Source organism: Panthera leo, chromosome A1, assembly GCF_018350215.1.
Source record: "Panthera leo isolate Ple1 chromosome A1, P.leo_Ple1_pat1.1, whole genome shotgun sequence".
NCBI classification, from domain to species: domain Eukaryota; kingdom Metazoa; phylum Chordata; class Mammalia; order Carnivora; family Felidae; genus Panthera; species Panthera leo.
In genome coordinates this window covers 109,345,044-109,358,036 of record NC_056679.1, presented here as the reverse complement: position 1 = coordinate 109,358,036, position 12,993 = coordinate 109,345,044, and the positions used below count along the sequence as shown (strand labels likewise).

At 52.5% G+C, this 12,993-nt stretch overlaps 1 protein-coding gene across 1 annotated transcript; it reads left to right on the top strand.

Moving 5' to 3' along the window:
• The first annotated feature begins 905 nt into the window (after window positions 1-905).
• On the top strand, window positions 906-8,212 carry IRF1 (interferon regulatory factor 1). The gene is made up of 10 exons (XM_042934756.1): window positions 906-1,175; window positions 2,237-2,328; window positions 3,634-3,733; window positions 4,549-4,725; window positions 4,841-4,890; window positions 4,998-5,130; window positions 5,316-5,438; window positions 5,861-5,910; window positions 6,791-6,926; window positions 7,232-8,212. Exons 2-10 carry the CDS (start codon window positions 2,242-2,244, stop codon window positions 7,342-7,344), a joined length of 969 nt encoding a protein of 322 aa, XP_042790690.1. The 5' UTR covers window positions 906-1,175; window positions 2,237-2,241; the 3' UTR covers window positions 7,345-8,212.
• The last annotated feature ends 4,781 nt before the right edge of the window (window positions 8,213-12,993 follow it).

The following is a 12,993-nucleotide window of genomic DNA, read 5'->3' as shown; positions in this document are numbered from 1 at the left end:
TGAGCCCTTCTCCAAATCAGCATTCCGAGTTTCTCTGAAACACTTCTTTATCCTAAGGTCAGCTGTGGGGCAGTCCCAAGGATGTAGACCCAGAACAGGGAGAGGTGCCTGTCACAGTTAGGTTCTGGGTAGGGACCTCAAAAGCAGCATCTGCTGCCCAGGTGGGGGGCATGGTGCTTTACAGACATCATTTCTATGTCACCGTAAACCAGCAAAATAGGGTTTCTTGTTATTTTCTAGTTGAGGAGATTGAGGTTTCCAGCTGTGCCAACAGCAGCAGCCACACTGGGATTTCCTCTCCTTCGGTGGCCCCAGGCAGCACCCCAGGCAGAGTAGGCTTTCCCTTAATTCCCCAAGGCTGGTGAGTGACCAGGACGTGGGTCACCCCTCAAGAAGGCGTAGTATGAGGGCCGAAACCCTTCCTTCATTAGCAGGCTTGAGGAACCAGGCTAGTTTACGGGGATTCAGTCCCAGTGTGTCCACTCTGAAGAGGACGGCAGGTGTCCGGGTGACCTCCTCACCTGCTTTCAAAAGATAGACGTTCTCAGGGAGAGGAGGGTGAGGAGATGGCCACAGGAGCCAGCAGTCTGGAAGAATGCGGAGTGAGGGGAGCAACTGCGGGCCGGGGGCGTTCGGCTTTCCTGGACAGCTTTCTCCCGGGCGAACCGGTGTGTGTGGGGGGGGGGGTGGGGTGGGGGGAGTGGGAGCGGACAGGGCGGGCCCGCGGTCGCCCCAGGGCGGCGGCGCCGGGCCGGAGGGGGTGGGGAGGAGCAGCCGCCCTGTACTTCCCCTTAGCCGCTAGCTCTACAACAGCCTGATTTCCCCGAAATGATGGGGCGGCGCTGGCCAATAGGCGTCCTCGCGGCTCTTTAGGAGGCGGGGCTGGGCTTGGGTTGGGGGAATCCCGCTAAGTGTTTAGATTTCTCGCCGGCGCCGCTGCCCCGGCAGAGCGCGCCACTCCTTCGTCGAAGCAGGACGTGCGTCCAAGCCCGACCGAGCAGAGGCCAGTGGGAGCAGTGCCAAGCCAAAGCCAGCCGAGCCCAACGGCCCCTCGACCCGGGCATCCTCTGCCTTCCCGCCGCTCCCCTCCGGAATTGCGCTCCCCGCGCCGGCACAGCTGCCCCAGCCCCGCCGGGACCTTCGGGCGCCGCTGCTGGATCGCGCCCGTTGCAGAGGTGAGCCCGCCTTCGCTACGGGGGGGGGGAACCGGTGGCGTCGAACAAAGACGCGCGGGGCTCCAGGAAGTGGGGGCCGGCAACCCCAGCCGGGAGAGTCGCGGGCACGCAGCGTTGCCTGGCCCCCGCGCGGGCTCGTGAGGGCGCTGGAGGAGCGGCGAGCGGCAGCGCGGGGAGGGCGGGCCGCGGCGTGGACCGCCCACGAGCCGAGGTTGCCGGCGCCCGGCCGCTGTCGCAGATCTGTGTGCGCGGAGCCGCCGGGGCCTCTGGGTGGCTCGGTAGGTTTGTCGCGCGCATCCACGAGCGCTGCTGGGGACTGGAGTGTACGTCCGCGCGTGGGCGCCCTGTGCTCCCCACGCGGGCTTTTGGCGGTCCCAGCTCCGCACCCGGGCCTCAGATTTTAGGCTGTACGTGCAGGTGTTGGGGGGCTGAGGCTTGCTGCCCTGGTTGGCTGGCAGACCTGCTGGGGCTACGGGAAGAGGCGCCACAGGTGTTCCTTCGGCTTCTTCGCGGAGGCGGGGAGCCAGGCAGGAGGGGCAGAGGCTTCCCGGCCTCTGCACTGTGGCTGTCTGAGAGCGCGTAGAATAGATGGGATGGGGGTTGGGGGTAGAATGCTAGGTGACTGCTTGCCATTAGGGAAGGTGCACAGCTAGTGGCAGCAACTCTAGTAGGGAAATTTCTTGGCGTCAACCAAAAGAAGCCTCTCCCTTCCACAAGGATTTGAATTTGAGGAGGAAAGTCTTGGTATTAAGATATCTTTGTATTTTATCTGTTTTTCCTGCACATAAATCCTGAAACTATCACTTGCATGCCTGTCTTCTCCCAAGTGTTTAGAGGAATGTGGGGGAAGGGGCTGAAGTGTTTTTGCCCAAGACGCTGAAAATATTTGGAGGGCAGTTTTATTCCAGTGAAAGCCCCCTCCCCTGTGATTGTGGTGCCTGGTGCTTGGCTCAAGGCTGGGGAAAGTAACTGGCTGACCTGGGGGTGGGGAGATTGGGCAGGGTAGTGCCTCGGGGCTGCTCAGCAGACTCCAAACAGGAGCCTCTGTTTTCTCTTTACAGCCAACATGCCCATCACTCGGATGCGCATGAGACCCTGGCTAGAGATGCAGATTAATTCCAACCAAATCCCAGGGCTGATCTGGATTAATAAAGTGAGTGTAACTTTTTGGGTTTTTCTGCTACTATCTTAACACATGTTCTTTGGGGGACCAAAGCTTCAGATGCAGCTCAAAAAGGGAAGTGATGGGGAGGAGGCATATGTGCTTCCCAGTCGGTCCTGCATGCAGGGAGTATGCAAGGGCCAGTCTTGGGTCCCACTTGCCCGACTTGTGCCTTCCTCCCTTCTTTGATATGGACACGACAGACACCCACGTGAGGGCAATGATGGTTTCCAGCAGGAGGACTCTCAGCATCTGCAGAGCCATCTGGTCTCTTCTGAGACCCGTATAAACACCCAGCATTCTGCAGGGTTCCAGTCAGAGAGACAGGAGACAGAGAAGTGGGCACTGCTGGCAACAAGACGGCTGTTTCAGCAAGGGACCCAAGAATTAACCTTGCACCATTTGCCCAGGCCCAAAAAACCTCATGCTTGTGCACAAAGAGCAACACAGACTCTGCAGACTTAATAGTAATAATAAAAATAATGATGGCTCATGCTTATTGCACACTCCCTATAAGCGAGTGTGACACCACGCTAACAATGTGACTTACATTGTGTCCTTTAATCCTCACAGTAGCCCTGTGAAGTAGATACTATTAATATCTCCATTTTCAGATGAGGAAACTGAGGCACTGAGAGATAGATAATGAGATCATACAAAAAAGTGATAAAGCTAAGATTTGAATCCGAGAAGTCTGACTCAAAAATCTACACTGTTAACCACCAGTAATGATAACAGTGAGACTTAGTCCTTATATTTGTCACTGTGATTGCTCATTTCACAGAAGAGAAACCAGTGAGGGACCAAGAGGTACAGTGACAGTGCCAGGGTCACACACATAGTTAGCATCCAAGTCTGGCCCAGGGCTCCCTTAGGTATATGGCCAGGATCTGGTGGGCAGGAGCCAGTGGTTCCAGGTGTCCCAAGCAGCCCCTATCTAATGGATGGAGTTCTCACCTCCATGTTGGTGCTGAAAAGCACCAGAGAGCATCCTAAGGTGCTCTATATGGGTCCCAGCACATCTGTATCAGGCAGAGGGAGATCTCTGCTGAGCTGATGTTGCCACAGTTCTCAGAACCCAGAGCCCCTTCTGAGAGATCTAGAGTGGTAGAGTACTCTGTTTAAGCCATTCTCAGGATGGGTCAACCTAAACCAGATGTCAGGGTGAAAAGGGGAAGTCAGCCTTTTCCCAGACCAGGGTTGGTGGGGTTGTGGGGGGTGGTGCCGGGCAGACTCATGCTAAAAGCCTCTGAGCTGACACAGCCTTGTGTATTTGTGTCTATGTGTGCCATTCAGGAGGAGATGATCTTCCAGATTCCATGGAAGCATGCTGCCAAGCATGGCTGGGACATCAACAAAGATGCCTGTCTGTTCCGAAGCTGGGCCATTCACACAGGTGTGTGCCCTGGTCTCCAGGCCTGGGGGGGCTGGGGCAGGGAGGAGACAAGGGGAGTCACTTCTGTTAACACAGAGGCCCTTCATTGGGGTCTCTGAATTCCCTGAGATGGGGTACAGAATTTGGGAGTGAGCACGGGGCTGACTTGTACTTTTGGGGAAAAAGTTCATCGTTTCAGCAAGTTCTTAAAGGAACTTGTGAAGTCAGTATCTTAGAAACTGTGGTTTCACAGAGTTTGTGGCTGGATTAAAGTTCTCCTTGGCAAAAGCAGTTGTGAACCTGGATAATGAAAGAGACCCAGGCCTTCCATTTTCTTGATGTTTACCAAGGTCCCGGCCAAAGGCCCATCTGGTTGGCAGCCTCCTTTTATCCTTGAGTGTTGGGGTTCTTGGTCCATCTCAGATCAGTCAGCACACTTATCAGTAATTGTTCTTTGATGCCTACTTTTTGCCCACTCCTGTGTTTAGAAATATCACATAAACCCTAGTCCCTACTCTCTGGCTGCTGACAGACCAAGCAGGGAGACTGGGCCTGGTCTAGGACCAATATAGCACTTTTGGACATATGGGCCCTCTAGTGCTTCTGGCTGGGTCCTTCAGGAAGGACCTGCAGGATGTGTTTGAGCCAAGCCTGGGCATTTGAGAGCCCCCAGGGCCTGCAGAGGGTCACCCAGGAATACCTGCTATTTGGCCAGTTTGGATTTCTGGCAGCATGAGAGCTTAGGGGTACTGTCTCCTTCCTCCTTCCAGGCCAGGGGTCGGCTGAGGATCCCCACGTATGGCCCTGACAGTCCTCTTCACTCTTCTGCCCACTAGGCCGATACAAAGCAGGGGAAAAGGAGCCGGATCCCAAGACATGGAAGGCTAACTTTCGCTGTGCCATGAACTCCCTGCCAGACATTGAGGAAGTGAAGGACCAGAGCAGGAACAAAGGCAGCTCAGCTGTGCGGGTGTACCGGATGCTCCCACCCCTCACCAAGAACCAGAGGAAAGGTATCCGAGGGCTTTGGGTCATCAGAAAGCTCTCAGGGAGGGTGGGAGGGAGGAAGAGGGGCAACTGGGGCTGGTATGCCTATACCAAGACTGACACAGCCTATCTGCCTCACAGAGAGAAAGTCCAAGTCCAGCCGAGATGCTAAGACCAAGGCCAAGAGGAAGGTGAGTGTGGTCCTAAGCTGCTAGTCTTTGGTCACCCGGGAGTCAGAGTGGACAATGGAAGAAGTGCCATAGCAAGCTTGGGCCTAAGCTTCTTTCTCCTGTTGCAGTCATGTGGTGACTCCAGTCCTGATACCTTCTCCGATGGACTCAGCAGCTCCACCCTGCCTGATGACCACAGCAGCTACACAGCTCAGGGCTACATTGGGCAGGACTTAGAGGTTGAGCGGGCCCTTACTCCAGGTGAGGTGGGCCCAATCTGGCAGGGGACCAAACAGGTCATTGGGATGGCTCCTTCTCTTGGCTATAGGATGCATTGTGCTTGTGGATGGTGGCCTATTGGAGCAGGATGCAGGGTTGGGGATGCTGGGTATCTTGCAAACTAAGAGAGCACACAGTTCTAACGTGTGGTTTCTGCTGTCCTTCAGCCCTGTCACCGTGTACCGTTAGTAGCACTCTCCCTGAATGGCACATCCCAGTGGATATTGTGCCAGACAGCACCAGTGACCTGTACAACTTCCAGGTGTCACCTATGCCCTCCACCTCTGAAGGTTTGTGCTTCTGGGGCCTGCTTGCCTGACTGTTTGGGTCCTGAGAAGGATGTCCTGAGGGCAGGAAGATGCTCAGAACTCCACCTGGCATTAAGTTGCCTGTGCTGTGCTAGAGAAAAGAGGGAATGGGGGCCAGGGGCTGCATTTTGGTCTAACATTGCTAGTTTTCCTGGCTCTTCTGCAGCCCAGTCTCTGAGGGTGAGGAAGGAAGCAAGGGGGTGGGAAGAGGTGTGGCTTCAGGGTTTGGGAGGCTGAGTCACTAGGACAATGACCTGTTCTGGAATCTCCGTGGCAGGCAGATGTCTGCTGGGAGGTCAGTGTGTGGGGACATGTGAAGGGGCAGGGGGATCTGGCAGTGCTGGAATTGCTGGGGAAAGCCTGGCTGACTGCCAGCCAACCTCTCTGCTCTTCCCCATCCACAGCCACAACAGATGAGGACGAGGAAGGGAAATTAACTGAGGACATCATGAAGGTAAGGCCCATTCCACCCTGGGCACTCTTTTGAAGTGGCGGCTTCTAAGGAGAGAGAAAACCACTTAGAGCTCACAAATCAGAGGGTAGGCAGCTGCTACTGTGACCTGGTTGCCTCCATAGTCCTACAGGTGCCACATCCATGTGGCTGGGGACCACTGCCCTCCTTGGCTGGTGGGAAAGACACTGTGGAAGTGAGGATGGGAGGGAGGCCTGATTTCTGACAGGCTGTACTGGAGCAGGCTTTAGGGCCTCAAACAGCTCTGAGTCAGCTGTCATCAGCACTGGGTCCCTGGCCTGTGTCTTCCGCCCCAGCATGCCCCAGACCTGTTGCCCTGTTAGTTAGGGAAATGCACATCAGGTTTTAATAATCACCCTTTGGGATCTGTAATTTGATGGGGTTTTTCCTTTTTCTTTTTTTTAAAGCACATTATTTAAGCAGGTTTTTTTTCCCCCCTGCTTCAATTTTAAAAGTGAATATAAAAAGTTTTGCAGTAGTGTACCCAGGCTTTGTTTCATCAGCATAGACAACGTGAGACATAGCCATAGCTCTATCTCTAGCTTTTCTAGATCTCTTTTTCTTGAATCACTATGCTAATCATTGCTTTAAGCCACATTCTCAGTTGGTATGTCCTTACCCAGTTGAGAGGGAAAGTCTTAGAGATTCTGTGCCAGAGGGTAGATGTGGCAGTGTGAGTCCAGGGCAGACCCTCACCTCCCAGGTCCCTGTCCTGTCTTCATTCCATATCTGCATCCATCTGAGAATGTGAAAATGGCCAAGGGTATGATCCTGGCAGGGAAGCTTCAGCTCTCTGAAGGCAGGGCCACAGAATGAGTCTGCCCTGGAAGTAAGCCAATGGCATTTTGCTCCTTTGTCCCAGCTCTTGGAGCAGACAGGATGGCAGCCGACAAATGTGGATGGGAAGGGGTACCTGCTCAATGAACCCGGGGCCCAGCCCCCGTCTTTCTATGGAGATTTCAGCTGCAAGGAGGAGCCAGAAGTTGACCGCCCTGGGGGTAAGAAGTCTCTGGATCCACTAGATTTCTCAGAGAAGGGAGAACCATGCAGGGGGGTGGGAGAGGGCTGGGCTGGGGAGCAGCAGAGGCAGAGCACCTTTCTTAAACTCTTCTTGGTACAGACAGCTTGTGAGTTGGCTGTTGCTCCCATGCATGCAGTTTGCTTAAAGATGAGGGGGGACCCTGTTGCTGTGGGTGGACAGTAGAGGCTGCTGTGTCTGGGCCTATGGGGATAGGGCTGGGGGGTGGGAGGAGAACACTGCACTCACCCTCCATCCTTATACAACTTTCTTCACATCTTCTAGGGTTTATTGGGCTGATAGCTTCCGATCTGAAGAACATGGACAACAGCTGGCTGGACAGCCTGTTGACCCCAGTCAGGCTGCCCTCCATCCAGGCCATTCCTTGTGCACCGTAGCTGGGCCCCGGTCCCCTCTTACTCCCCTGAGCAAGCAGGACCTGTCATCATGGTAGCTGTGATGCAAAGAAACAGGACTCCTATGGGCTCCTTGACATGGCAAAGTATGACCCCATTGCTGAGCAGGGATGGGGCCTCCCTCCTTGGGACAGTGGCCTCTCGGGGTCTGGCAGGCCGGGATCTGGGCTCATCTTGTGGGATAAAGCTGGCCCTGTCTCCTGGGAAGATGGGGTTCTGAGATTGATGTGTCAGGTGGAGGTCTCAGCTAGGAGTCAGTCTCCAGCTTTTCCCCCTAAGCCCAGCTGCCTGGAGAAGGTTCTGCTGTCACTGAGGTGGCCCGAGGGAACAGACCAACGACCTCAGAAAAGCACAGCACCAATCCCAGGGCTGGCTCTGCACTAAGAGACAATTGCACTAAGTGAATCCTATTCCCAAAGAACCCCCTCCCTTCCCAGCTGAGCCCTGGGGACTGTTCCAAAGCCAGTGAAATGTGAAGGAAAATGGGGCCCTGCAGGACAGTGCTCCCTCAGCCTCAGAGGAGCTCCACCCTGCTCGGGCTGAGGGGCTTGGGACAAAACTCGGCACTTTTTCTTGTGGACCTTGCCACGTTTCTGATCAGAGGTGTACACTAACGTTTCCCCCAAGCTCTCAGCCTTTGTTTATTTATATAGTGCCTTGCCCTGTGCCCACCTGCCCCCTCAGGCGGGCCCCAGCAGCCCTCAGCAGGCCCTGGGAGGGAAGTGTGAGTATCTTGGTGTGATTTTTAAAATTGGAAACGCCTTGTAATCACTAAGTCATGTGTGACCACATATGTACATGTATGTAAATATGTACATTTGTCTTTTTATAAAAAGTTCATTGTTTATAAGAGGTGTGGCCTTTTATTTAGATATAAATTGCAAATCATTTTACTTTTTGTAGAGATATTGTGATGGACTCATTCTTGGCATCCTGCCTGAACTTGACTTAGGGGTGAGCAGTGACATACACCAATGCAAAATCCTTTCAGTTATGTTCACAAAGAAGATGACAGGAAGAGGGGACAGTCATGGCAAAGGGACATGCTCATATAAATACATTCACTTGCCCTTGGCTTTATTGCCGGGCTGTGAGTTACTGGGGCTCCAAGGCCTGGGGAGTGTTAGGTTTTGAGTTCTGAGTAATGTGCCATATAGTATATGTCCTGGTAAACTCAAATGCAAGTGTACTCAGATGCTACTTCAGAAAGTTAACAGTTGGTAGGTATAGAACAGTCACGGACAGTCACAACAGACCCCAGCCCAGAACAGGATACCAAGGCCTGTTGTACTGGGCACTACCTGTCTAGTTTCTGCAGTGATGAAAATGTTCTCTCCCTGTACTGTCCGATATAGTAGGCAGTGGCAAAGTCACATGTGCCAACTGAGCAATGTGGCCAGTGCGATGAAGGAACTGAATTTTTTTTTTTTTTAATTTTTTTTTTTTAACGTTTATTTTATTTTTGAGACAGAGAGAGACAAAGCATGAATGGGGGAGGGTCAGAGAGAGGGAGACACAGAATCGGAAACAGGCTCCAGGCTCTGAGCGGTCAGCACAGAGCCCGACGCGGGGCTCGAACTCACGGACCGCGAGATCATGACCTGGGCCGAAGTCGGCCACTTAACCGACTGAGCCACCCAGGTGCCCCGGAACTGAATTTTGAATTAGTTAAAACGTAAGTAGCCACATGTGGTTAGTGGCGACCTTATTGGACAGTACAGACAGATACTGGATTGGGGGCAGATCTGAGAGGGAGAGGCTGGAGTGGCTGGAGGACACTAGGGATGGACTTGGGGCCACTTACCTGCCAATTCAAGAGTATTTTACTATTTTGATGGCCAACAATAACTATCAGTGCTGAATACCAGCTGTGCAGTGTATTGTAAAACAGGTCGATGCACAAATGTGTTAGGAAGAGTTTGGATGACTACATGGAACACTTTTCCTTTCTCCATGTCTCTTCAAGGTTCTGGCTGAGCTTATGCACACAAAATCTCTATAAGGAGTATATATGATCAGAACAATGTTTCTGAAAACCATGGGTTGAGAACTACTGCCATATGGCAATGCCTCCTTCAAATAAGGCCCAAGTCAAAGGAATGTCTGAAGGTGAAAGGTCTGGATTTGGGCTTTTCTCATCACCACGCCCCCTCCAACCAGTCCCTGCCCTGGGGGATAAGCAGTACCTAGCAGTAAGGCTGGCCAAGGGAAACTAGCTGGTACCACTATCAACATCTAGGGAGTGAGGCCATGGCAGTAAGGGGGTTGCTCAGGGAAACCAAGCCCTGTGGACACTTCTCCATACTCTTAGTCCCAGAAATCACTTGGATTTAGATCCCCTCCCTGGGACCAGCCCTCTGGAAGGAGTGTAACAGGCCCTTGGTAGAGGAGGAAAGCTGAGTGAGAAAATGATGAAAAAACTAGAAAATAGGCCAAGATCAGTCTAACATGTTCTGCAAAGCTCAGGAAGTATTGTTGCCTGATCTTGGACATGCCCTGTGAGTAGCATGTGGCTTCCTACTCAGTGGGCCTTTGGCTTGTGGATGTCTAGAGAGACCCCAATTTCAAGCCCAGTGCATTAGAAGATCCACCTGGATTTTTCAAGGGTAGCTTCACCTGGGGACAGAGGAATGGATGACATGACGTTTCCCAGCTCCTCTGAGGCCCAGGAGTTGGGTTTACTGAGGAGAAGTGGATTAAGGTGGCTAGCCTGTGGCTTCCAACTGGGGCCTTGACAAGGTCTTTAAGCAGGTGGCTCTTCTAGCTAAGGATGTCTGGTGTAGTGTGAAGCCAGGTACAGTGGACTAAGGAGCAATGGGAGGGAAGAGATGCAACCCAGAGCAAATAGCAGGGACTGCTTCTGACTTTTCTACTCTCCTCTCATCCTTCAACCTAATCTCTGACTTAGAGTAGGCAGTGGGTATGTTGAAGTCCCAGGCTGTGGAAATCTTGCAAGTTCTAATATGTGAAGTCAGTCCATCACTTAAAAGTTATCAAAATGGGGGGCATCTGGGTGGCTCAGTCGGTTAAGCATCCGACTTCAGCTCAGGTCATGATCTTCGAGCCCTGCATCAGGTTCTGTGTTCACGAGTTTGAGCCCCGCATCAGGTTCTGTGCTGACAGCTTAGAGCCTGGAGCCTGCTTCGGATTCGGTGTCTTCCTCTCTCTGCCCCTCCCCCGCTTATACTCTGTCTTTCTCTCTCTCAAAAATAAATAAACATTAAAAAAAAAAGTTATCAAAATGGGAGAGGAGTTCTACCCACTGGCTTCCAATCTCCAAAGTCATGGCAGAGTCCTGACCTCCTCTAGCTCTTCTTATCTCAGGAGTCCTAAGTAATTGGGACCAACTCCTTGAAATGTCTAAGGAGGAACCCCCAAACTCTACCCCCTCCCCATCACAAGGGAGCTGAGTTCTGGGGACCAGGCCTGGAGAAGTGGTGTGGGATAGAGCCAGACCTTCCAGGCTGTTCCATCACACCCCACCACGGACATCACCCCTGCCCAACAGGAGAAACAGTAACTGTGATGACAGCTGACACCAACTCATTAGCCAGCCAGTGCCCGAATGGAGCAACATCAGTATAATCTGGGCCAAATTTGGGCATAGTAATCTAAGATTATTCTAAGGGTCTGCCATGCTTTTGTGGCTCATTCCTGAGAGTTTCAGTCAAAGCATTAATGGTGGAAACTCTTGGCTAAGGAAGGTAGGAGGTCATTGGAAGATCTGTTTTGTTGGAGTTGTGATGACATTGTACTTAAGGACCACTTTCCATTGGGGTAAAGTGGCAAACCAGGGCTTGATCATACCAGCTATAACTGCCAGGTCTATGGACATTCAAGGGCATTTCTGGTTAGTCACAGGCATTTTCTTGCCTTACTCCGAAGGGGTCACTTTAATTGGGCTGGTTTATTCATTTAGTTCACTTGGCAATAGGAAGAGAGAGGCTAATATGCTAATCAGGGAAGACAAATGCAAACCATCCCTTCTTGATATATCAGTTTTCAACATCTGTCAGTGGGCTGTGTGCAAGATAAGCACTTACTCAGATCTCTGGAAGCTTGGAACAGGGACTGCCAAAGACAGAAATGAAGTCCCAGGAAAAGTCTTGGGCCTGGTTCAAGGTGGAGTCTTTTCCTCCGGGAGTGATGCCCGCTGGTTTGTGGGGTTGGGTCATGCCCACGCTGTCATTCTCTGGGACCGTTTGGTCTTATTTCACATTATTTGCACAGATCCAAAAGTCCTCTTGTTAGCAGGGTACAGGTTTCCTCAGCAGCCCTGTGGAAGCACCCAGGAAGACTTTGTCTCTGTCAGATGTAATGCCCTTGCTTCACTTGGGCACAACTAACTCTCCAATGTGAGGATGTGTGAAATTCATGGGAACTCTGCACTAACCTTTCCCCCCTTGTGCCAGTGGCACAAGTGGAGGAGAATGGGGGGCTGGTGCACTTCCTTTTCCAAGATTAAACCTACTAGGCAGAGTGATGTTTGTCTTTGTTAGCCAAGGTTCCCTTATGAGGCTGAGTCTAAGGCAGTACCAGGGTATAGCTGGCTGGCCATATAGTTTTCCGAGCTCTAGGCTGCTCCCCAGAAACCCATTTCTGCCGATTTTCTGGGGATAGGAAATTATAGAAGCAGCCTCCACTTTCGTAGGCTCAGTGGAGAGGCAGGCCTAGGGAGTCTATGCTAAGAGTTTAATTTCAACTGGGGAGATACTAGAGGCAATGCAGGTATTGAGTGCAAGGGGAGAGGCAGACATCCAGCCTGCCATCCTTCCTCCAGTTCCATGAGCTCAGAAATGGGAGGAACTGGGAAGGACCTTAAAGTCTGCCTAGGTAATGACAACAAAGGTCTTGGGTGTTCACTTTCCAGTAGGTGCTGTGCCAAGCTCCCCACAAGCACTATCACACTGGTGCTACACTACAGCATCTTGTTTGCAGAGCAGGTAACTAAAGCTCAGTTGGTATAAGGCGCTTGCCCATGATGACTCAACTAAAATGTATGAAGCCTGGATTCTAACCCACATCTGTCTGTGCCTGGACCCCAGATGGGTTCCATAATTTCAGGCTGTTGGCAGAGGAGGAAACTGAGGCCTGGGAAGGATGTTTGGCAGAGTTTGCTTGGGGCAGGACACTAGCACTTCATGCCAAGAGAGCATTTGGGGACACCAAGGGAAGGCATTCTGGATCCTGGGACCCGGCCCCTGCCTTCAGCTCCCCTGCTCCCCTTCTCACTAGGCAGCAGGGCTTTGCTGCTACAGGCCCCTAGGCCCCAGTGGGATGGGGTTTGACTTTGTCCTCAAGGGAGGGATGCTTCCCCTATGCCTTGGAGGCCACCTGCAGTTTCTAGGGGTGGGGCCCCAGGGAACTAGGACACAGGCCTGTAACTTGGCCTTGGGGCAGGGGGCAGCCACTTCAGTGTGTCTGTGAACCTGCTTCCAGCTGCAGGGGACTCTGGCCTGCTAGGCCTTATCTCAGCTCTAGGGATCAAAGAGGACATTGCAGCTGTGCCTCTGTCAGAGGAAGGCAACCAGAACTCTCCTGTTCTCCTGCTCTAAACCAGACCCTTTGTTAGATCTTGGGGTACTCAGAAATCTGAACTCTGGGTGAATGTATAAGCCAGGACCACTCACA

What these genes read in the sequence shown, in the direction of transcription:
- IRF1 (XM_042934756.1), top strand. Translation starts at nt 2,242, where the DNA reads ATGCCCATCACTCGGATGCGCATGAGACCCTGGCTAGAGATGCAGATT. An exon ending in TATGCCCTCCACCTCTGAAG is followed by an intron (nt 5,439 to 5,860) that starts GTTTGTGCTTCT and finishes CCCCATCCACAG; the next exon opens with CCACAACAGATGAGGACGAG. An exon ending in AGAAGTTGACCGCCCTGGGG is followed by an intron (nt 6,927 to 7,231) that starts GTAAGAAGTCTC and finishes CACATCTTCTAG; the next exon opens with GGTTTATTGGGCTGATAGCT.